At 45.7% G+C, this 23,014-nt stretch overlaps 8 protein-coding genes across 9 annotated transcripts; 5 read left to right on the top strand and 3 right to left on the bottom strand.

The window, feature by feature from the left end:
- Positions 1-214: 214 nt before the first annotated feature.
- Positions 215-5,444, top strand: LOC6524235 (uncharacterized protein CG3556). 2 transcript variants are annotated; one of them, XM_039377625.1, is made up of 6 exons: positions 215-418; positions 1,288-2,663; positions 2,882-3,077; positions 3,139-3,216; positions 3,287-3,369; positions 3,518-5,444. In XM_039377625.1, the coding sequence occupies exons 2-6, from the start codon at positions 1,301-1,303 to the stop codon at positions 3,577-3,579; spliced, it is 1,782 nt and encodes a 593-aa protein (XP_039233559.1). In that variant the 5' UTR covers positions 215-418; positions 1,288-1,300; the 3' UTR covers positions 3,580-5,444. The 2 variants fall into 2 exon arrangements, with proteins under 2 accessions (XP_039233559.1, XP_002100098.1); XM_002100062.3 differs by having other exon boundaries at positions 215-557.
- Positions 5,445-5,517: 73 nt separating this feature from the next.
- LOC6524234 (AP-3 complex subunit beta-2) lies at positions 5,518-10,515 on the bottom strand. Its single transcript, XM_002100061.4, has 4 exons — positions 9,561-10,515; positions 8,672-9,500; positions 7,395-8,612; positions 5,518-7,342 (listed from the first exon to the last, which is right to left on the bottom strand). Exons 1-4 carry the CDS (start codon positions 10,200-10,202, stop codon positions 6,555-6,557), a joined length of 3,477 nt encoding a protein of 1,158 aa, XP_002100097.1. The 5' UTR covers positions 10,203-10,515; the 3' UTR covers positions 5,518-6,554.
- Positions 10,516-10,804: 289 nt separating this feature from the next.
- Positions 10,805-12,543, top strand: LOC6524233 (transmembrane emp24 domain-containing protein 2). Its single transcript, XM_002100060.4, has 3 exons — positions 10,805-11,040; positions 11,112-11,446; positions 11,844-12,543. Exons 1-3 carry the CDS (start codon positions 10,899-10,901, stop codon positions 11,991-11,993), a joined length of 627 nt encoding a protein of 208 aa, XP_002100096.1. The 5' UTR covers positions 10,805-10,898; the 3' UTR covers positions 11,994-12,543.
- Positions 12,544-12,558: 15 nt separating this feature from the next.
- LOC6524232 lies at positions 12,559-14,519 on the top strand. Its single transcript, XM_002100059.4, has 4 exons — positions 12,559-12,798; positions 12,868-13,012; positions 13,232-14,226; positions 14,281-14,519. Exons 1-4 carry the CDS (start codon positions 12,559-12,561, stop codon positions 14,449-14,451), a joined length of 1,551 nt encoding a protein of 516 aa, XP_002100095.2. The 3' UTR covers positions 14,452-14,519.
- A 148-nt stretch (positions 14,520-14,667) lies between these two features.
- Positions 14,668-18,669, bottom strand: LOC6524231 (uncharacterized protein DDB_G0271670). The gene is made up of 2 exons (XM_002100058.4): positions 17,319-18,669; positions 14,668-16,793 (listed from the first exon to the last, which is right to left on the bottom strand). Exons 1-2 carry the CDS (start codon positions 18,314-18,316, stop codon positions 16,523-16,525), a joined length of 1,269 nt encoding a protein of 422 aa, XP_002100094.1. The 5' UTR covers positions 18,317-18,669; the 3' UTR covers positions 14,668-16,522.
- Positions 18,670-18,964: 295 nt separating this feature from the next.
- LOC6524230 (rhythmically expressed gene 2 protein) lies at positions 18,965-20,077 on the top strand. The gene has a single exon (XM_002100057.4). The coding sequence runs from the start codon at positions 18,995-18,997 to the stop codon at positions 19,733-19,735; it is 741 nt and encodes a 246-aa protein (XP_002100093.1). The 5' UTR covers positions 18,965-18,994; the 3' UTR covers positions 19,736-20,077.
- LOC6524229 lies at positions 19,772-21,860 on the bottom strand. Its single transcript, XM_002100056.4, has one exon. It carries the CDS (start codon positions 21,752-21,754, stop codon positions 20,363-20,365), a length of 1,392 nt encoding a protein of 463 aa, XP_002100092.1. The 5' UTR covers positions 21,755-21,860; the 3' UTR covers positions 19,772-20,362.
- Positions 21,861-21,931: 71 nt separating this feature from the next.
- LOC6524228 (ribosomal RNA small subunit methyltransferase NEP1) lies at positions 21,932-22,955 on the top strand. Its single transcript, XM_002100055.4, has 2 exons — positions 21,932-22,194; positions 22,260-22,955. Exons 1-2 carry the CDS (start codon positions 22,027-22,029, stop codon positions 22,848-22,850), a joined length of 759 nt encoding a protein of 252 aa, XP_002100091.1. The 5' UTR covers positions 21,932-22,026; the 3' UTR covers positions 22,851-22,955.
- Positions 22,956-23,014: the final 59 nt, after the last annotated feature.

Genomic DNA, 23,014 nt, shown 5'->3' with positions numbered 1-23,014 from the left:
GCTAACAGCGCCATCTGACGGAGCATAGCACAAGCTGCGTCTCAGCCAAGTTGCAAAACCAATTTGCTGTAGACCGCCACCCAGTGCTGTAACGCTTGGTCTATCGCTAATCGATTTCTTATCGCCCATTTCAAACAATTAGTTGTAAGCTTTTGTCCTTTTTTAGAGAATTCAAGCTTTAGAAAACCTGGCAGCCCTGCAAGGAACGGTCTGAGAACATTGAAAATCAAAAATCGCAGGAAACGCTGCCAAAAAACGCGAATATCGAGACCTCCCTCGCCCCCCCCGCAAAAAAACGCGAACTTTAACACCGAAAGCAAATCGAAGAAAATATAAGTACATTTTCTCGAAGTGAAAGAAAAGCGGGCGAAAAAGGATAGAAATCCTAGACTTTCAAGTGTGTCAAAATCGAACAAAGGCGAGAAGTCGGATTACGGATTACATAGAATTTTACATACATTTGTATACGTGTATATAGATTGCATATTGGTTGATAACGGGACTTCATTTGCCTTTTATCCTTGGCGGCTCGGCCTTTGTTGTTATTGTATTATTATGTAAGCCTTTTGGAGTGTGTTGTGCTGTTGTTGTCGCAATGAACTCTTTATTGTCAAAGGCAATTGAACGTTCGCAGCTGCCGCACACCACGCCCCCTTTCGCCCAAGCCACCCACCCACCCACTCATCGCCAACTTTCCATCCCCCACAAGCACACAGAAACGCACACAAACACACACAAACACGCACGCACAAATACAAGCGCATACGCAGGACACGAAAGACCTTTGTCTAAGTTGTCAAGTTGTTGCTGTTGCACTTATTTGATGTGATGACTAAGTGCTCTTTTTTTCGTTTATATCTTGTTTTTTTGTTTTAAATAGACGTTGGGCGATATCGATCGCCAGGTTTGCCAATTATCGATAAGTCGCATGACGTGTATCCTACGAAATTCAGTTCAAGGCAACGCCTCGAGTCCTGCGTCTCTGCTTTGTGCTCATCCTTCGCTGCCCATCCTTAATTTTCCCTCCCCCTCTTTGCTTAATAACAACATCTATTCTGACATCAAACTATAATTGAATTTGCGAAACCGATACCTTGGGCACGCTAAGTCGATTATTTCGATAGTAGGAACTACTGTTCCAGATCGAAATTTAAAAACTGAACCCTTTTTGGACACCTTAACTATAAAAGTATCACCTTAAGTATATTGAATAATAATACTTCTTTGTCCTTCCTTGGAAACCGAAACAAATCCGTTTTAAAGCTGTATCTTTTTCTTTACTTTTAGAATTCTCTCCAGGATGTTGTCGCTGTCGTCGCCGCCGTGGCTGTTGCTCCTCGTCCTTTTGTTTTTTGCAAGTGGCTCGGCAACAGTGGTTTCCTTGGCGGAGAATGTAACTCTGGCGGCGTTACCTTCCTCCTCGCCAATTTCCGTGAGCTTTAGCACGACCTCCTCGGTGGTGGCGCCCATTTCCACCGAATTGGAGAATCAAACAGTCAGCAGCAGCAACTTGAATACAAACAACGAAGCCAGCGATGAGCAAACTGGCAATACCAACAGCAACACGAGCAGTCACAGCAGAAACTTCGGCGGTTTGCCCAACAGCAACATTAGCAATACCAACAGCAACTCCAGTTCAGTTTTCCCTTTGAGTACAACGACAGCCGCTATTTCTGGTATAGATCCGCAGGAGTCGCTCATTCTGGCCACTCCCACCGCTATGAATGGCAGTGGCACACCTCCCGAGCATCAGACAATTGGTCAGGCACCGCCCACAAAGGGGGAACAGGAGGCGATCCTGCGAGCTTTGGATTGGCTGAAGGAGAAGAGGGCTTCGGACTACGGCTGGGGCAACGATACCCATGTGGTTATCCTGGCCAAGGAACTTTCCGGCGGCCGAGATCCCAACGATAATGTAGATGGCCATGTTCAGGTCATCCAAGAGCTGGAGGATACGCTATCCGTAAAGGAAATGGAGATCGAGATACTGGCCATGCTGGATCGCCATCATACACTCCCTAAGCCCCTGGATCTCGACAAGCTGGCCAGATACGTTCTGGCCTTGGGTTCCCTGTGCAAGGACCCCAAGCACTTTCATGGCCACGACCTGGTGGCCACACTGCAGCATCATGAGCCGGCCCAGGATATTGAGTTCGCACTGACCACTCTGTCGGCCTGCAGTTCGGCGGCCCATGTTAGAAAACGCCAGATCCGGCGGCTTCTGGACATTGCCAGCGGAGTGACGGACCAGAGCGTTGATGCCATTGCCATGGTGATCCTAGCTTTGCGATGCATCGTTACCGATCATCGCCATCGGCATCTGCAACACTTTGTCCGACGACCGGCGCGGGGACTGGCCAGTCTGCAGGATCAGCGCGGCAGTTTCGGATCGCTAAGGAGTACGGCTCTCGCCATGCAGGCTCTACAGGATTTGGAGTACGATCCAGCTGGACACTGGAACCGCACAGCCGCCTCGCGCTACATCCTGAGTCGCCAGCGGGCCGATGGTGGATGGAGCGAGGAACCGCTGCAGGATGGCCAGGAACCCGACATCGGTGTGGGCCTCACCGCGGACATCATCCTCGCTTTGGGCTGGAAGGGATTGGGCGCAGTGAGGGCACTGCAGTGCGACCATGTGATACGCGAGAGTAGTGATCCTACGGGTGAGTACAGTCTCTGGGTTCCCTAAATATCAATAGATATTCAAAAAGCAACCAATTGGTAAGGCAAAAGTTGTAACATAATTGCTCGGAGAATGAGAATCCCCGAGTGGTTGAATTATAGTAATGTGTGGCAAAAGTAGAGGTTTGGGTCACCATTTTAACTTATCTACTACAAGTATAAGATTTCCTTCCACTGGACTATCTATTTTCCCGCACAGAGAACGGCGAGCCCAAGTTGGCGGTGCCATTCGGACTCAGTTCCTCTGCAGAAGAGTCGGATGCCAAGAACATCTCCTACACGTACACACTCTGGGTGGGATCCAATGTGACCGAGGCCTTCTCCCTGTCACTCGTCTCCCCCAAGAACACCAGCTTCTTTAAGGCCATGACCCAAGCGGCCGAAATGGATCCCAGGTACATCAGCAACTTAATCAATATTACTGCATTACTATTATCTATAACTACCATCTTCCAGATTTATTTTCGAGGCGCGTGAATGGCCCAATGGTCACTATGTGCACACCCTGTATGGCAAAAAGGAGGAGCCTCGAGGGTGAGTCTTGCCCAGACCCATACTATACATATTTAAACGTTAATACCGTGATTACAATCGGATTATTTAGGTATCACTACTGGCTGCTTTATCGATTGCCAGAGTTGCCCGATCCCAATAATACGCCCGGGAATCAGCTTATTGCGCCTGTTGGTAAGTTTATAGTAAGAATTCTCTGACACAAATGAATATCTATGCCATGAAGCTGTTCAAAACTCGTGTTAATTAGATATTCATGAATAGAGTCAGAAAGGTTTCACTGTATAAGAGCTGGGGGTAATTTCGATGCGAACTATTGCAGGTGTGGACGAGCTAATGGTCGAGGATGGGGAGCACTATCTTTACTGGTACAAGAAGCTCTAAGCACGCGGCCTTAGACGGAGCGGCAGTTTAACCCACTAAGCAAAGTCGATAAACACCCGGTGCTATTGGACTATATTTATTATATATATGGCCATAGTCACGTCTCACACACACACAACACACACGCAACAAGCAAAAAGGCACTTACACTCGCACAGGAATAGCTGTATGCTTCACAGTACAGCTATTCCTGCGTAAGTGCATATATAACTGCATAATAATGGCGTAATCAAAAAGGAAAAACAAAACAAAACAAAAAAAAATAAAAAGCAGAGAAAAACACCCAAAACAATACACAGAAAATCACAAGAAAGTGAGTGAAAGATCGGTGAAAGGAGGTAAACTGTGGAAGCCCAGATTTCTAACGGATAACTAGAATATAACACCGTAATAGTTAATTGCTCTAGACCTCACAACTGATCTCGATTCAGAGCACCTCAGGCTAATACTTATGCATAACGATAACGATAATTAAAAAACGATAACAAACAAAAAGAATGAGAGAGTGATAAAAACAAAAACTTAACGACTTAAATGCACTAACAACAGGCATCGAACGGTTAGCCGTTGACTAACGGTAGCAATCCGTCCGTTTTAGGCACTCTCAATGCTTTGCTTCGCAGCTATCGATGCTTATCGATTATATAATCTCGGTAATCGAGGCATAATCGGAAAAATCGTTTGTGCGATAAGCGATAACTATTTGGTTGCCTATTTAAGACACCCAAAGAAGAAGAAAAAAAACCAAATCAATGCTTTATATGTTATTGAAGTTAGAGAGTAGGGAAGGAGAGATTTGAAGGATCCGGATCTGATGAATCTGAAGGTAGACAAAACGAAAGAGAGGTGAAGAAGGAGGCCATCGAGCTAGTGCAAGCGAAGCATGTTTTACCAAACACCGTACGTAACAATAAGTGATTGAAAATCATCCTTAGACATACACACATACTGCATAAATCGATATATACATCTTGCATATACATTTAAAAGAAAAAACCAAAAGCAAACCAAAAAAAAAAATGGAAAAAACTAGTTTTATATGAAGTTAAGCGAACGAAGGCCGTGGCATATTATATAACGTCTATACAGAATAGCGAAAAAGAGAAGAGAACGATACTACCCCAGGACACTATATACAAACGCTCTACTATATGCCTGTCAAGAACTACTCACTTCCCATTATTACATACATATACCCATGCCATATTACCCAAAATTGCATTAATACATACATACATACTATTCGTACATGCTATCTATTCCCCTAATCATTATATAGCATCCCCAAAAAACCCATATTTCTTCACTTATCACTCGGAACTTTCAAGCCGTTGATCTTAAAAGCCTAGCCTAACCGAAAACTAAAACTACTAAAACTACTACTTGAGATCTTTAAGTGCAGCAGCGAATCCAAAACTAAACTAAACATTACTAACCTAGCGATCTAACTAACTCGTTTATATTGATAAGCATGAAATTGAGCTTTTTAATTGTGCAGATCCCAAATTAGAACACAAGAAAATACAGCTACAAATACACCGACACCGATACCAACACACCTAGAACACAAATGGATTTGGAGAAAGCAGCGTAGGATTTGAGGAATGTATTTATGTATGTCAGTATGTCCCCTTTTATGATTTCCCACGGAGTTATTTTGAAGTACCCCCGACTTTCAAGCGACAGAAGCAGGAAATATATATACATATGTGCAGAAGTCTATTCGTCAACTTTTTAAAATTCGATTAGTTGTGAAAAAGTTCTTTTGCATTTCAAAAGTTACCATTTCTGACTTCTTTTATTCTGTTTGGTGAGTGGAGAAAGTAACAAGAACAAGCGTGAATAAACATCAAAATAAATGAAAACTTGTGGAAAAAGCATTTTAACTGGATGTTCAAGTTAAACCACTTAATTGGGTTATCCAAAAAAGGTAAGGCGTTCACAATTTAAAAGTAAGCTTTTATTTCAGCTTTTCAATGCGGAGATTCAGCTTTTCTGTTTCAGGCAGATTAACAGTTTGGCTTTTTATCATAATACGTTTCATTTGTTCACTTTACTTTGCCAGTATTTGCGCTGTTTATTGTATGAATATAATATATAATATATAGATTCGATATTCGTTTGTCTTTGCTACGATTTGAAGAAGGCCGCATAGAGCACGAAGGCAACAGATTTACAACATCAAACACTTTACAAATACGTTGCGATTACTCATACACACATTACACACACGCCTAGCTAAGTAGGATGGATTGGAGGATAGGATTTGGATCGGCAACGATTCGAGTTCCATCAATTAATCAATTATAAGACCTAATTTCTTTATCCGGAATTTGTGGTTGCAGTTTGTATATAGGAATATTAAAAGCGTTAGGATCATGATTCATTTATATTAGGGCGGGGCGCATTGTAATCCTTGAATGATTTTCGATTTGGACATGAAAGCTACACTAATCTCATGTTGTTTTCATCCATTCCTAAAAGGAAATGGTGACTTATTTATGCAAAATATCTTAGTATAAGCGGATAAAAAATATATAGGATTTCAATAAGTTTCATTTACGAAAGTGTATAACAATAAATATAGTTTCGTAGCATATACATAATGGTTTGCTTCACTTTTCATTCATTATAATTTTTTAACAATTTAAAGAATAGGTTTTAATACGGCTGCAATTGCAATCCCAAATGAATTTAAATTAACTTCGGATTTCAATACCATCATCAGTTACACTGCACAATTAATCTCTCGAAAATGGAATTTAAAACCTGTAATCTCAACTAATATTATAAACATTTCAAAGATTATGCTCTCCCCGCCCTTTTACAAGTGTATAGCTAAATATGAATGCTATGTTTACGTAGTAAGGCGGCATTGCCTTGTTGTCAGTTGAGTAGCCCTGCTCCAGGGGATTACCCTCCTCAATTTTGTTCGCTGTGGAGTCGCTGTCTCGCTCACTTTTGTGTCCCATCGCTTACATGGCAAAACTGAGCTGCAGAGCATTGCGCAACTCGTTGAGCACCATGGATCCAATGACCATTTTCTCGCAGTTTACCAGCAGTGTGAGGGCATCCTCCATTTTCCAATGGAGAGTGAGCAGCACGAGGCTTTTGGAGCTCAAGGTTTGACCGGCGAAACAGTGTAGCTGGCCGCTGGAAGAGCTGTGCGTATGCGCCACATTGATTGACTCGAAAACCTTTTGCCGCAACGCGGCCACATCGATTAGATCCTGCCTCAGACCACGCAACTCGCACTGGTGCTCGTTCATACCACGGAGCTTTGCCCGCTCCTCGCGATGACAGCTCTCGCCGATCTGGACGGATCTCACCAGCTCGCCCACCGGCGGCTTCAATTGCAATCGTGAACTGCCCGCACTTGAGAGAAGCTCTAGGTCAACAGCATGCGTCGAATCATTGAAATCCACGCCCAGCACCGCACTGGCTGTTTGTTGAGGCTGGATAACAGTAATTGGCGCAAACTCATTCAATTGCATGCCCGCCGGCAGAGTTGTTTGGCCCAGGCGAATGGCCGTAATCTCTTTCTCGCCACGATTCTGGAACTGCAGCTCAATGGAGCACATGCTCGAGGAGTAGAGATGCGGGGAGCGGGTGAAACGGTAGGCCAAATGCAGCCCATGGCCACTGACCTTGTTAAGCAGCTCCTTGTGCTTGAACTCGATGTGCGAGGGACCCACCAACTCCACCCGATTACGAGCGTGCAGCGGCTGCAGTGGCGCCGCCTGTCCAGCCATCATTGGAGTGCCTATTGAAGAATTATTATAGAAAGAGCTTTGTTTGGGGATGCAACTGATTACCGGGCGTTAGGAATCCTCCCAGTGAGGGCGTCATCACAGGACCAATGGGCGGAATGTCATCCAGATCGAGAAGCAGATCCAGATTGCTCTTGGAGGGTGTTTGCTCCGGCTGTTTTGCCTGCTCCTCTTTCAACTTCTCCGGCTTTGTTTTCGTTTCCGTTTCGTTCTTTTTCACTTCATTATCGCTACCGGAAGCGCTGTCATTACTACTACTACTGCCACTGTACGCCGATGAATCCTCGCTGTCCGAGGTTCCCGATGAGCCTGCCGTATTGTTATTATTGTTTGTAGTTGCTTTGACCGGCGAAGAAGTAGTGGCTAGCTCATTGCTTGCAGCATCGACAAGCCGCTCCTTCACCGAGGAAACCTTTGGGTGCTGCTGCTGCTTTTGCTCCTCTTCGTCATCGCTGCTCCCGCTGCCATCGCTATCAGATTCACTGTCGCTGGTGCCACTGCCACTGCTGCTCCCTGATTCCGAGTACGCGGAAGACTTGTCGTCCGACTCAGAGAGGAAGCCCTTCTCGCCACCAGCACCCTTTTCCTTACCGCCTTCCCGGCCAGATGTATCCTTGGAATGTCCTGAAGGCGAATCCTCGCCCGGCAGCTTGTCCTGCATAAATCCAGCTATGTTGCGTACCGATGAGTCCGGTGGAATCACCGGAAAGGCGGGCAGTTCCTTGTAGCCAGCCGCTGGCATGTTCAGGTAGTGGGACAACGATCCCAACTGGAAGGTGTTGCCATCCCGGTATTTACTCTCCGGCACCGGAGCCGGTTTGCTGGCGAGGAATACTTGGCGGGCATGCTGACTGAGCACCGAGCTCGTTCCGCTTGCCGGAAAGATGATTTGACGCAGAAAACGGGCGCGATCACGGACATCGTAGTTGGGATCATAGCGGGCCAGCGTAAAGACGTACTGACACAGCAACGACGTCTGCTCCGGATTGGTCAAATAGAGCTTGACGCCTAGGTTGAGAACCTGCAGCTTCACCACATCCTGCTCATCGACAAACGACTTGGCCATCTTGCGCAGCACATCCGGGGCAATCAGCGGCACCTTCTCGTTGTATTCGCCTATAAGCCAGATGATGGCTGCCCTAGCTGCCGGCACATTAATATAGTCGATCAGTTTGGCCATCTGGGTGATAATCTCAAAGTGCTCGGCGGCTTTCGTTTGCAGGAGACGCTTGATCACCACCACGCTCTCGGCCACCACGTGCTCTGAACGGAATAAATATTAAAAATTGATATAGAAACTGCTAAAGGAAAGCTAAACGCACCGTCATGGTTGGACAGCAAATGCACGAGACCACTCAAACAGGTCTCGGTAACCTCCTTAATGCTAGATGCACATCGTCCAATGGCCTGAATCGTGGCCGCCACAAACGAACGATCGCTGCTGGAGATGTAAGTTTGAAATTCGCGCAGGATAAGCGAAATGCTGCCCGCCGAGGCCAGATTGGTCAGAATATCCAGCTTGAGGAGCTTTATGTGTGTGGGATCGCTGGTGCGCACAAAGAACGACTTGAGATGCGGCTCAAAGATCGCCTTTCGCTTGGTGGACATCGAGGCAATGCAATTGAGCACCACGCTCTGAACTTCCTTATGCGATCGAAGCAATCGTATTAGTGCCTTGGCAATCAGTTGCACTTCATTCTTGGGAGCCACATGATGATACAGCTGCGCCACTGCCATCACCACGGAGGCGTTTCGCGATTGTAGCAGTGGTTTCGTTTGCCTTAACAGCAGGCGATGGTCCACATCGATGTGGTAGCTGTTGCTCGGTGAGCTGGGTGTCCTACTGCCATTTCCGCCGCCATTATTATTGTTGTTGGTGCTTGGCTTGTTTTTTTCGTCATCGCTACTGCCATCATCGCTGTGGGAAGACGACTGCGAGGATTCGTCGTAGAAGCGTTCATTAACAGGCGTTTCGCCCAGGCCATCGTTGACCAGATCCTCCTCATCCGCATTGGGATCAACGAACTGAGTTCGCGCGTAGCGGGTCAACATATTAATGATGATCACCTGACCCCATTCGTCCACATCCAGGAGGAAATTGCACAGCTTGCGGTAGTTCTTGTGAATCAAGTCAACGCGTTCCGGACAAACCTACGAATAAAGACCCTTGCTATACAGACGGGAAATGGTTTATTTTAGCTGGAGACCCACCTCGTCAAAGGCCATCACCGCCGATCCCACCACTAGAGTAGTGCGATCCGATAAAAGCTTCTCAATGACCATGACCAGTTCATCCTTTTGATCCGGATCCAGGGAATACAACTTGGGGATTGCATGGGCCGCTGTTTTCCGCACATACGGACTCAAGTCCGCGGCACTATCCCGGATGGCCAGCATTACGATGGGCACAATCATGCTCACCCTTATGGAGGATAACACTCGCAGAGCGGAGGCGCGAATAAGTTGATTGGGGTCCTTGAGGGCCCTCTGAAACGTGGAAATGGATAGCAGGGCCAAGTCCTGCTGCTCCTCGGCGTATCTCACCAAATAGACGTAGACCAACTTCTTGACCTCAATGTTTTTGGACACCACATTCTTGACGACAGCCGGGAACAGATCACTGGCATCCCGTCCGCGGGCAATCATCCCAATAATGCGCTTCATGGCTTCCAGTTTAAGGCCATCCTTGTTGCTGTCCAGCATTTGCTTGAGATCATCGTGTTTGCGTCCGTCGGATTGGAAGAAAGCTGCTCCGCTGGCAGGATCCGCTCCGAATTCGACGTCCAATCCCATTTGGGGCCGCTCCACATATGTGGACATGGCGAAGGGATTGCTGGCCGAGTTCTGCTGCATTCTTGCAAAGATTTCCCTAGACTCGGATGACCACTTGACCTTTTACTTTCCGTTCAGATGATTTTTTCTTTTTTTTTTCTTATTGTGTGGGAGTTGGCAGTTTTCCCTTTCTGTTTTTTGCAAAAGCGTCCACTGTGAAACCTTCGTTCTGGATGTCGGATCCTCAAGACGAACTGGTGGTCAGCCGCTCGTCCTGCCACGCAGCTTGCGAATTTTGCAAGGGATACTATTATTTATGCCGAAATTCTAGCCAATTTTTGCATTTTTTTAGCTTTCTGTTTTCTAATGGTGGGCAACTATCGATAGTCGCAGCAAGACGATCACTAAATACCAAAAAGCGCAACGCACGAAAATACTAAAACACTTCAACAATAATGGAAGATACCAAGAGTTTTGCAGATAGGTAATGTATCGCTTACGAAAGCAAATACTTTAAACGAAATAACCGCGACAATTACTTTATTTTTAAAGTTTTCATTTTAGGTAAGTTGAAAACGATATAAACATTTGGTATCGTTAGTCTGTATATTTAAGCACCTATCGGTGGCTATCGTTATTCGAAACTATCGAGAACTGCTGTTTTTCAATATCCTCTATTTGTCCAAACCTATCGGAGTCTATCGAATCGACTACAACTACGTGGCTGCAGTACGTTTAATAGCGATTAAAACCAGGCCAAAAGTACCCAGAAAAACAATGGAATCGACGCTCGCCAAGGTACTGCTCCTTGTGGCCAGTCCTCTGATCCTGTGCCGCTCCAGCTACGCCTTCATCGTCAGCGTGGACGCCCACAATGAGGAGTGCTTCTTCGAGAACGTCGAAGGCGGCACAAAGTTTGGTACGTGAGAGATATGGATTTGCAGACTTTGACAAAGGCTTTAAACTGATAAAGTGGTGGTGACTTTGCAGGCGTCACCTTCGAAGTGATTGACGGTGGCTTCCTAGACGTGGACATCAAGATCAGCGGCCCGGAGAACCATGTGATGCACGAGAGCGAAAAGGAGTCCTCCGGCAAGTACACCTTTGTGGCCCCCGCCAAGGGAACCTACACCGTGTGCTTCAACAACGAGCGCAGCAGCATGACCCCCAAACTGGTCATGTTCTCCATCGACGTGGGAGAGGCACCGCAACGTGCACCCGGAGCACCCGGCGAGGAGGAGGTGGGCCACACCAAGCTGGAGGACATGATCCGGGAGCTCTCCGGCACGCTGACTAGTGTCAAGCACGAACAGGAGTACATGCATGTGAGTGAAGAGGGAAAGTGCTGCCGCCAGCTGCCACATAATCAGGATTGGGCGATGAGGAACCATTTATTGGAAGGCTTAGCCGTCTTAAATGTAGCCAAAAGCATTTGGGGTATATGGAGTACTGGGGCAATCGAGTCAACAACTGCCACATATCGTGGAAGCCTCCAGCATTGCTTGTACAGATCCACGTCGTAAGATTCAAGAGCGAACTTGGTGACTTGTTCTAGCTGCCACATAAACAATACCTAGTGGATACGTATGTGCATATAAAGTAGAAGAGATTACTATCCACCTTGATAAAGCTAAGAATATTTCCAGGCATTATTTCTATTTATTAACTGCTAAGTGTCTTGTGCCATCCACGACTAATCCCCCAATTTATTCACTCCCTTAGGTGCGTGACAAGATCCATCGCTCGGTGAACGAGAACACCAACTCGCGGGTGGTGCTGTGGTCCACCTTCGAAGCCCTGGTGCTGGTCCTGATGACAGTGGGCCAGGTGTACTACCTGAAGCGCTTCTTCGAGGTCAAGCGCGTCGTGTAATCCCGACCGGAAAACCAGGATGGAAGTAGCAAAGAAAGGCGACACACAAAACTCTGGGGGAAATGTGTGCGCAATGCGTTGCAGTCTCAGATTTAATTTAAATGATTAACAACCTTTTCTAATTAAAATAAAATACCTTGTAAAAAGTAATTAGTGCTTGAAAGTATGTCTATCATGAATCTGTTTCGAGAATTATAAACACAGATTTATCGCTATATTAGAGAAATGTTTAAGCAAAATTAATATTTTTTCCAAATTACCAAATATCTCTTAATGGAAACAGAACAGCAAATATTTTCGGACACACATTCAATGGGGCAACGTTTAAATTAAATTAATAAAAACCATTGGTTTTATAATAAATGTAGAGTGACAAGAAATGTAGAGTGAAATTCTAAAATATTTTCCACGTTTAATGTATATTCATTTATTTTGTAAGGCTTTTGAGTAGCGTTGAATTTATGCGTAGTCAACGTACCAGTGGAAATAAGTCATAATAATAATAATATCGAACGTCACTTTGCAGCACTGACGGTTCATTTCATATGTACATGTATTCTTATCAATGTCGAGCTTTGCGATCCGGGAAACTCTACTAAGATCCCATGTGCATCTGTTCTCTATGAGTCCCATAATGGGTTCTGTGTGCGGGACATCTTCCGCCGTATGGCCTGCCAATTGTACGAAGCTCCCGGAAAGTGTTTTCGGTCATCAGATGCTGCAACAATGCCGGCAAATGGAAAAACCCAACGTTCCGGTGGATCTGAATCATTTTAAATCTGTATCAGAGAAGTTTCCCGCCAAGGTATACTCATTGGAATTGAATTCGAATTTGTAATGTCTATAGACAAGGATTCAATCCCCCCCACATTAGTTTGGCATCGATACCTGCCGGGTGAAGGCGCAACCGGTGGATCGAAGTGATCACATACAAAAGCAAATCGCATCCGCCTATCCGGTGATTCACGAACGGACCCTCCTACTCTACATCAGTTTCCTGGAGCACAAGCTCAAGTTCGGTGGGTACAGCTAGAAACCTTCTGTTTTTTTGGGAGCTCTCATGATTCAGAAGAAGCTTAAGATTGTGGTCATATATTGTCAGCTTATCAAAAGAGGGGATATTGTATAAAGGCTTTGTTTTAAACTTTTTTCTATTAAGTTTTCAACTGTTTATAAAACTTTGTGTATTACCAAGCTTCAAACCGAAGGAAATTAAGCTTTGGGTCATCGTTTTACAGGCAGCGAGCAGGAAAAGTTAATCTACAAGGACATGACTCTAGTTGACTTTGTGCAGCGCCTTCTGGTGAAGAGATGTGTGTGGTTCTTCGGCAGTGGCGACTACTACCATACCATGGATGGCAAAATTGGACTCGAGGGCTTCGAGGCGGTGGGCACTTTCAGCGAAAAGGATCCCCTCACTCTGAACTCGGTGCTCAGCTACGACGAGATCAAGCTGGCCGCCCTGCTCTACGTGTCCTGCCACTCGGAGTTCATTAACGATGGGAGGAGATCGAATGCTGGTGAGGTGACCCAGAATAAGGACACAATCGAACGGGAGGGCGTGATCATTGGACTGATTGGAGCTCGTTTCGAGCGCCCCGATGTGATGGAATACCAGGATATCATGATAACCGAAACCCAAAACACTCAGGCCAAAGGTTATGGGTTGGCCAGCATGTGCAGTGAGACTGCCGCACCTGCATCAGATTTTCGTAGAATCTGGCGAGAGTTCTACGAGGAACCCAGGGACTTCATTTACGGAGACACTCCTCATGATGATAAGCGTTTCGAAGAGGTTACCGAGGGCATTTTCGATCACCAGGTCATGCGCAAGCGATATGCCATCACTTTCGATACCCTGCTTTTGGAGGCACAGGATAGAGCATCCAAGGCTGGCAAGCCCGCCTATATCCATGTGGTGGGCATCGGACTGGGCGTTTGGAAGGCAGCTGGCCAGCAGGAGCGCACCTTCTTCGAAGCGTTTGAGGGACGATTGCGGGCACTTGGAGAACGCCTCAGCAACATTGGAGTGATACACTTCTCCTGGTTTCATTTACCGAGGGTGGGAAGCTTGTACGACGGGGCCACCTTTCCCGTGGACAAACATCCGCAAGGTGGTATTCGCATCCGGAATTCGGTCAGAAGCCCGGGAGACAAACTAACGAAGGACATGCTGCCCGTGGTGACCTACGCCTGGGATGGAAATGCCCTGCCTGGCAACGAATTTTGGGCGGTAAGTAAGTGACTTTGCTAATGCATACGCTATTTAATGGTGATTTGCCTACAGAATAACCTAGTTGGCACTGGGGATCCAGCAGCCGCGTGCTCCACTCTGATCTCTGAGCTGCAAAATCCCCACATTAATGTGGAGTACATGAATGGAGCCAATCTGCACATTGCATCCGTGGAACACGGCTTGCTCCATGTGGGTGATTACGCCAGGCGACTGATTGTCTAAAAACTGGGAATGTTTCCTACACAAGCTCAAAAATATATATTACGATGGTGGGAGATTGAAAATGTAAATATCTGTCTTCTTTTTTGAGGGCTGTTGAGTGTGACACGTTGATATTTAATCATAGACACAGCTGTGAAAGCAAACCAGCACATTCTTCTTATGAATCGATGCGATGCCCGCATTCTAGCAATTCCATTGAATGAGAAATTGATTGTGTGTGTTAACCATTACTGAGTTCGTTTATTGAAATTGAATAGAATTATTAGCTGTCAAATGACAGAAATGTGATATTATTGTAATGTACTGCATATAGATAGCAACAAGTAACACAAGATCCCATTTCGTTTCGGCCATGGGTCAAACAATGCAATTCCCAGTACCTCACAATACCGAGTCCTTACAATCCCGAATCTTAGTGTGTTTGCTTTAGTGTGGTGTGTTTGTTTAATTGTTTTTTGTTGTTTTTTTTTTGGCATTTTTGTTAAGTATGTATTACAAATGAATCATATTTAAAACATTTTGTTCTGTATACTTCTGAAACAGCGTCGTATATCGAAAACAGTGATATAACATTTACAACAACTTTATGCTCAAATATAATATAATATAATATTATTCTTAATCAACAATAGCGTTTTATCTGTAACGGTGCACACGCCCCCGACGAGCAGTGCGGCACTATATAGCCGCATCTCCCTCGAACTCCCACTGTTCTACCGCCTGCACTACGTATGTACACTTGTCTATATATATATATATATAATATATATTATATATACGATATAACTAGATATAGTATAATTTCGTTACATTATGTTGTAGGTAATTAGTGCGAGAAACAGTACAATAAAATCGAAAAATCAAGCACAAACATGCTCCAAATATGATTTAGTTCAAGGTATATATGCAATAGGAAGGTATCGTTAACGCTTTTAGATTTTGCTTGTATTTCTAGGTAATTCATAGGTATATAATGATGGCAAACCGCTTGAGGATCTGAGTGCTTTCCATAGATAAATAAAAAAAAAATCATTTAACATCTATACAATCGAACTTTTGTTACTCAAGCTTCAGACTTATAACTAAATTCCTGTATAACGAATTAAAACTTTATAATATGTCCACCACTTCCGTTTCCACTTTCAGCAAGAAATTTCTTATACATATCTTATGTTATTTTACTATTATTTCAATTTGTTTACATGACATTTTTGAAAAAATATTTTACTTTCAATTACAATAACCTCTTGTTGAAAGTGAAAACTACAGCTGTAGTAGTAGTTCTAATGAACGCATAGAAATTGTTTTAAACATGGCTTAGTTATAGATTCGCTGTGCAAATCGAAACAAATATACATACGTATATCTTAAACATAATTTAATATAGAATATAGAAAAAAATACCTGGAAGAACAGAAAGGGCTTTAAAGCTGCTTATCAACAATATTTGTTTGTGATCTAATATCCCGGAACCCTAAACTAAATATGAAAATGAACGCGGCATGGATGAACCATGTTTCTGTGGTACAAAAAATTTGTTAGATCGTTATATGCATGATTTTTTTTGGGCTCACTTTTGAGGTGATAGAGGAAGGGAGGGAGGTAGTGGGTAGGGAAGGAATAATACCAATAACAGATATAACATATAAAAGCAGCTGTGTTGTACCGCGGCTCGTTAATTAAACTCAATTGAGAACAGCTTTTTGTCAGAGCGGTTAGGCCAATAACTTGGCTTGAGTCACCGAAGTTCGACTGCATATACATATACATACACATATGTAATATGCTTTTCTTATATAACATATAACAGAGCGGCGATAACAAGGAATCACTCGTCATGTCCGTTTATTGTACTGCGTATGTTGCGTTGCGTGTACGTTACGTTGCACGTCATTCTTTGGTGGATGGGCGTATATGTTTTGTGAAGGCGCCAGCGCTTGTCCATCCGCCTACGTTTTTGTTTTTTTGTTTTCCCCGTATCCCATATCCCGTAACCCGTAACCGGTAGCCGGTAACCAAATCGGTGCACCCATATGTTGTTCTTTCCACTCCTTTTCCGCTGCCAGCTGGCTTACTCATCAAAATCGCTGATCAGCAGGCCACGCTTGCCGAATCCCAGCGACGAGACGGCGGCCAGATTGGGCGTCGTATCGATGCCCTCGAAAAGATCACTTGTTGCCGAGCTGTTTAGCGAGTTCAGCGTAACATTAAAGGTCGATCTGCCGCCGGCCGTGTGGAAGCGCTCCTGGAGCTGTTGCTGGCGCTTCAGACGATCCAGTTCCTCCCGCAGCGCCTGGTTGCTGGCCCTCAGGCCATCCGCCTCCCGCAGGCAGTCGCGTAGCCTGTTTTGTAGGTGGACAAAATTGAGTAGTTTGTTTGTTTGTTTTTCAATGGTGACCATTTGGGTGTATGGTTTTGCTCAGGGGGAAACCGCATTTGATTAACATGGAAATCCTATGCTCGAGTCTTGAATCACTGGGACATTCGAGGGTCCAGCTCATATTGCACCAGATAGTGGCGAAAAAGAACCGCTTCGAGGGGTTTTGTTTACTAAAAAGATAACACCCCTATGTCAGCACATTAAGTACGCATATCTACTGAAAATGTGGAAAAGATCAAGTGTCCGCCCTTTGGGTAACTTTATCCCCGCTTGCATTCAATACATGATGTAAGCAGAATGTGGAGTTGATTGGCTAGATCTATAAGCCTGATAGCAAACCCTTTCTTGTACAACAATATGAATTTTTTCAATAAGATATCATAAAAGTTATATAGCTGAAAATCAATAGAAGCCCTTTTTAATGTACAAAATGGACTTATGGATTTCCGATTCAATGGTTTCCCCCTGTGACCAAGACCCCACTCACGTGTCAATCTCGCCCTGCATGCTCTTGATGTACTCGCACGCCTTGATCAGGATCTGTGACTTGGAGTCATTGGGCGGCGTCCGTCCACTGGCACTGCTGGCATTCCCTTTGGAGTGGCTACTTCCATTTGCGCTTCCATTAGTACTCGTACTTCCGCTGGTGCTGGGACTTGTGCTCGCCTCGCTGAAACTGGAGCTGGAGCTCAGACTGGGCAGCATCTCCTTGAGCTTGAAGATCCAGCTGTTGATCTTGTCGCGACGCCGGCGTTCGACTTCGTTGTGCGTGGCACGACGTTTGTCATCGCGTTTCTTATACGCATCCAGTTTGCTGGATGGCGTTTGGCCAGCGGATTCTGGCTGGGATCGGGCTTGGGCGTGGCTGTGGCCGTGAGAGCCATACAGGACACTGGAGGTGGTAGTGTTGCCTGGAGTGGGAGGATTCACGGTCTGGGTGGTTATAACCAGAGGCTTTGTGCAGGAGGAAGTTGTAACAGTTGGAAGACGCGGCTTTTCGCTCAACGTATCCAGTTCCAGCTTGATGGCCGCCTTGGTCGGCGATTCACCCATTAAACTGCCGGTGTCTTTGACCAGATAAATCTCACAGCCAGTGGGCAGCTGCAGATTGGTGGGCAGCAGCGAATGAACATCCAGATCAGAGCCGGGTTCCTGTTTAATGGTATAGTATTCCTGCGAATCCTCCGAGTTCTCGTCACCGCAAATGGTGAGGAATATCTGAGCACCTTGGCTGTTCATCAGCGGATTTCCCATGGCGCTGGTTAGGATTAGGCTTTGATGACCGTTGGCAAAGGAACTGCTGATCAGGGCCTCTGACAAATCAGCGGTGTGGTGATTGGTAATGGTCATGAGGCTTCCAGCTGTTGGATTGGCATTACTGCTGTTTACGGAGGAGGAGGACGTGGATGTGCTGGTGGTGGTGGTGGTGTTGGTGTTGTTGGAACCGAGTTCCATTTCCAAACGTGGCCGCTTTCGAACATTCATTGTTGCATCGATGAACCGCCGTGGGTAATGCTCCAATACGAAGCCCAATCCCAGCCAGAATCGAATCCGTGTCGCCGGGAATCACGTAACTGTGGATCTTCTCGGGATCTCCACCTCTATTTGCTCCGATCTCTCGTTGGAGGGTACTCGGATATGGATGGTATATATCCTCCGATCTGGCCGCTCTGCGGTATTATTAACTACCGACTGCCTCGAGGATTTGGTTTGGAATCGGGCGCTGCGGCGGATTTTTGGTCGTTCGTGTTCGCACGGCCATTTAACAATACGATTTGTTGATTTTTTTTGTAACAAAATTATTTTCGTTTGGTTTAGTGTGCCCGCCGGCGGGCAGCAAATAAATGTCGACAAATACACACAGCACAGGTGTAGCGAAAAATACCAGAATTAATGTTGTGTTATTTGCGCCAATTACAAAAAGTTTTTTATATTTAAAAACATCTTAATATGTAAAAAGATATTAACACGTTGAAAAAATAGATTTTTTATCATTATAGATACATAAATATATAGATTTTATAATTGCTGATTTTTCATTATTTATTTCAATAAACGATCTACAACTAACCAAAGCTCTTGGAAGTTTTTGAAAATAGTGAAAAAATACCAGCTGCGTATACGTAATATCTGGTGGACAAGAATACCACACTGGCGGCCATAATGTCGTTAACTTCGCAATTTGTTGCGAATTTGAAACGCTTTCGCCTGGTGACCTTCGATGTGACGGACACGCTGCTTCGCCTGGAAGATCCCCTCCGCCAGTACCATCAGACGGCAGAGGAGTTCGGGGTCACCGGAGTGGATCGCCGTAGATTGGAGCAATGCTTTCGCCAGCAGTTCAAGGCGATGAGCAGCGAGCATCCAAACTTTGGACGTTACTCGCCGGGTTTGGACTGGCAGCGATGGTGGCTCCAGTTGGTTGCCCGAACCTTTAGCTGCGTGGACCAGGGACTCTCGCCCGAGAAGCTGGAGCAGATCGGTCAGCGTTTAATTTCTGTTTTTCGGACCAGTGCCTGTTGGAATCATGTAGATGGTGCCCAGGAATTGGTGCAGAACGTCCTAAGTGCCGGCAAATGTGTGGGCATCATCTCCAATTTCGATTCTTCACTGCCACAAGTTCTGGACGCCATGGGCTTTGCCGGGAAATTCGATTTCATTCTGACTTCCTACGATGCCGGTGTTATGAAACCAGATCGAGGGATCTTCGAAATTCCGCTGAAGAGATTGCACATTCCAGCGGAGCAGGCCCTTCACATTGGCAACAAGATGGACATAGACTATGAAGGTGCTCGGAATTGCGGCTGGAGCGGATTGCTTGTGAGTGGTGGTGACCATCCCCATTCCTTTGCCAGTTTGTCCAGTCTGCTGGAGGCCTTAAGAACCCAACCAATCCAATGGTAATGCACCAAAGAAACTCCTCTCAGGAACCTGGTGTTCTTCGATTGAATCATGGCTGTAGTTATTTTTGTAGATTTCTTCTTTTACATTAAGAAACATAACTGGATGTAAAACAAGCGTTAAATATAAATACGCGATCTTTATACTCATTTTTTGGGGAAATTCGAGGGAGGAAGTTCCGGACAAATATAAACATTGTAAAATAGTTCGTGTAGTTGTTACTAACTATACGAAACCAGAAATAAACTAAGTTGTCCTTAGTTAAATATAATTAAAATCTTGTTTCTTATCGAATGTGTTAAAATCTTAATCAAAGTTATCATTAAAAGCGTTTTTCTAATTTAAGAAGTAATCTTGTTAACAAGCCAGGCAATTAGTTAGACGTTCATACATTTAGAGAACCTCCTCTCGAACATTCCCGCTTAAAAGCCTAGTCTGATTAAACTATACCTGAAAACTTATCCTATAGATTGGTGTATATATATACACGCACACGTCTCTCGCACACAAACCTAAATACTAAATACTATTTAAGAACAGATTAATCGTAAAAGCTATTTTGTGACCCAAAATATTTGGTTGATTTGTGTAGGGAATGTGCCAGTCCATGTGGTTGCGATTATACTATTACTATGTAGCCTTGGTGGCCTTTGCTGGCATTTGGGCCTTGGCCGCCTTAAGCTGCTCCAAATTGAACTGCTTCCGGATTTCGGTGGACACTTGGCGAATGACCGCATCCGTATTGGCCTTCAGATCCCGTTCAAGCACATCGATGTCCACGTCCTTGCTTTCCAGTCGCATTTGCATGTCCGAATAGAAGTCGCAGAATAGCACCGGTTCATCCGAACCATTCGGCGTCCGCGTGCTGCAGTATTGACCCCTTCGATGGAGATCATCGTTGTTGGTCTGGGCATCCAGGCCAAGCAGACGCCTCGCTCCCAGTGGTAGTTGCTGTTGGATCAATCTCTCGTGATTCTGGGAGATGTGATGCTTCAGCTTCTTGAACTCCTTCACTTCGTTCTTCATGTACTTCACATAGCTATACATCTTGGAGGTTTTCTTGGTGAGGTTCTCCAGGCAACTGATGAAGTTTCGCACCTGCTGGGTTCTCGGCAATGTGCTGGGATCCAATCGCTCGGCTTCATCGAAGTGCTGCAGGGATCGATTGAAGTCGTGTTTCATGGCCAGAGCAGAGGCCAGAACCACATGATTCTCGGCCACATTTGGAGCATGTTCCACCGCGGCAGTTAGTATCAAATCGGCATCGGCCAGTCTGCCCATGCGAAAGAGTATGGTCCCCAGACTCAGCAGGGGTATATCCTTGAATATCGGCGGTGCCAGCAAGGCAGCCAATCTGGCACAGGGCAGTGCCTCCCGGGCATTTCCTCGCATCCGCCAGTAGTAAGAGCTCAGGGTGTGGAACTTCCAGGATGCTGGATGGTGCTGCAGTCCCTCCACCGCATATCGGCGGGTCAATTCCACGGTGGCCATGCCCACATTGGTGTCGCGCTCCAGAAAGGCAGCGGCCAGGACCTCGGGCTGAAAACTCTCCAGATGATCGTAGGTGGCTGGACCCACGCTCAATCGGTGGTAATCGCTGCAAACCGGCTCCATTCCCATGGAGGATGCGCTCTTCTGGATGTGCAATTGCATCTGGTCCGGGAGATTAATCCTTTTCAGCTGCTCTGGCGTGATCTTCAGGTAAGACATTCGTTTCTCTAGCATGTAGTAGTCCATGGCGCACTTGGCCTGCTCCGCCAGATCCTCACCGAAACGCATCGAGAATCGAAGATGCTCCACAATCTGTTCCCGTTTGCGCAGGAGATCCAGATAGGACCGCTCCACATACTCACTGTACCTGATCTGCTCGAGAAATGCCGCCAGATTCTGAGGCTCCCGCATGTGGAATGGGGAGTCCAGTTTGGGCACGATTTGCTCCTCGCGTAGAACCCAGTGATTGCAGGCCTGGATCAGGTGAAAAATGCCAAGAAGCACGGCAAATGCCAGCGGGCACGAGCGCATCTCGAAGGACTAGAGGCGGAGGACCAGGTGGACCAGAAGGATCCGCGAATCCAAATCCAAAAATAATAAACAAACTCGCCGGCGTGTGACCAGAGCAGAGGAATTCTTATCAGTATTTAAATACTGAAAATATATGCCATATATATTTTTAGGTCGGGTATTTAGGGTAGCCCGCTTTAGGGTCATACTGAACCTGTGCATTTCGAAAAACGTGCGGATTTGCAGTCGATACGTTTTGGAGTTGTTTTTACCATATCCAAATACTTGACGACATGGGTGGCCAGGGCAAGGCGATCAACAGGAAGCGAAAGTTCGTGGGTCGCAAGGCCGATGATCCGGAGTTCGATCTGGACAAGAAACAATTCAAGGTGCTCCATCTGAATGCCACCGAGAAGCGGCTTATAATCGTTTTGGAAGGAGCCCAACTGGAGACGGTGAAGGTGGGTCACATCAAATGAACTCCTTCCATACATATTAATATATATATATATTATCATTTCACTAGGTGCACAACACTTTCGAGCTGCTTAACTGCGATGATCACGCGGGAATCATGCGCAAGAACCAAAGAGATCCGGGATCCTGTCGTCCGGACATCACCCACCAGTGCCTCTTGATGCTCTTCGATTCTCCACTGAACCGGGCTGGTCTCCTCCAGGTCTTCGTACGCACCGAGCACAATGTCCTGATCGAAATCAATCCACAGACCCGTATCCCGAGGACCTTTAAACGCTTTGCGGGACTGATGGTGCAATTGCTCCACAAGTTCCAAATTCGCGCCAATGACTCCTCCCGGCGACTGATGAGTGTCATTAAGAATCCCATCACTGATCATGTGCCGGTCGGTTGCAAGAAATACGCCATGAGCTTCTCCGGCAAACTGTTGGCCAATTGCCGGGATCTGGTGCCACATGGCGAAGAGAGCTCTGCCAGCTATGATGAGCCGGTGGTCATTGTCATCGGAGCCTTCGCGCACGGCGTTCTTAAAACGGACTACACGGAGGAGCTGTTCTCCATTAGCAACTATCCACTTTCGGCGGCCATCGCGTGCTCCAAAATCTGTTCCGCCTTCGAAGAGGTTTGGGGCGTGGTATAGTCCATCGCACTGTTTTTCTTAGTCATAGTCATAGCTAGTAGTTAGTCTACATCTATTCTTTTGATTGACTTCCATTAAATTTGTTGGAATATCCAGAACTGCAAACTATTTTTGGTACTTAAATGCCTTATATATATATGTAGTTTTCTATCTATCTATCTGAT

The sequence above is a fragment of the Drosophila yakuba genome, chromosome X (genome assembly GCF_016746365.2).
Source record: "Drosophila yakuba strain Tai18E2 chromosome X, Prin_Dyak_Tai18E2_2.1, whole genome shotgun sequence".
Lineage (NCBI taxonomy): Eukaryota > Metazoa > Arthropoda > Insecta > Diptera > Drosophilidae > Drosophila > Drosophila yakuba.
The sequence above is the reverse complement of the archived record's forward strand: the minus strand, read 5'-3'. Positions and strand labels throughout refer to the sequence as shown.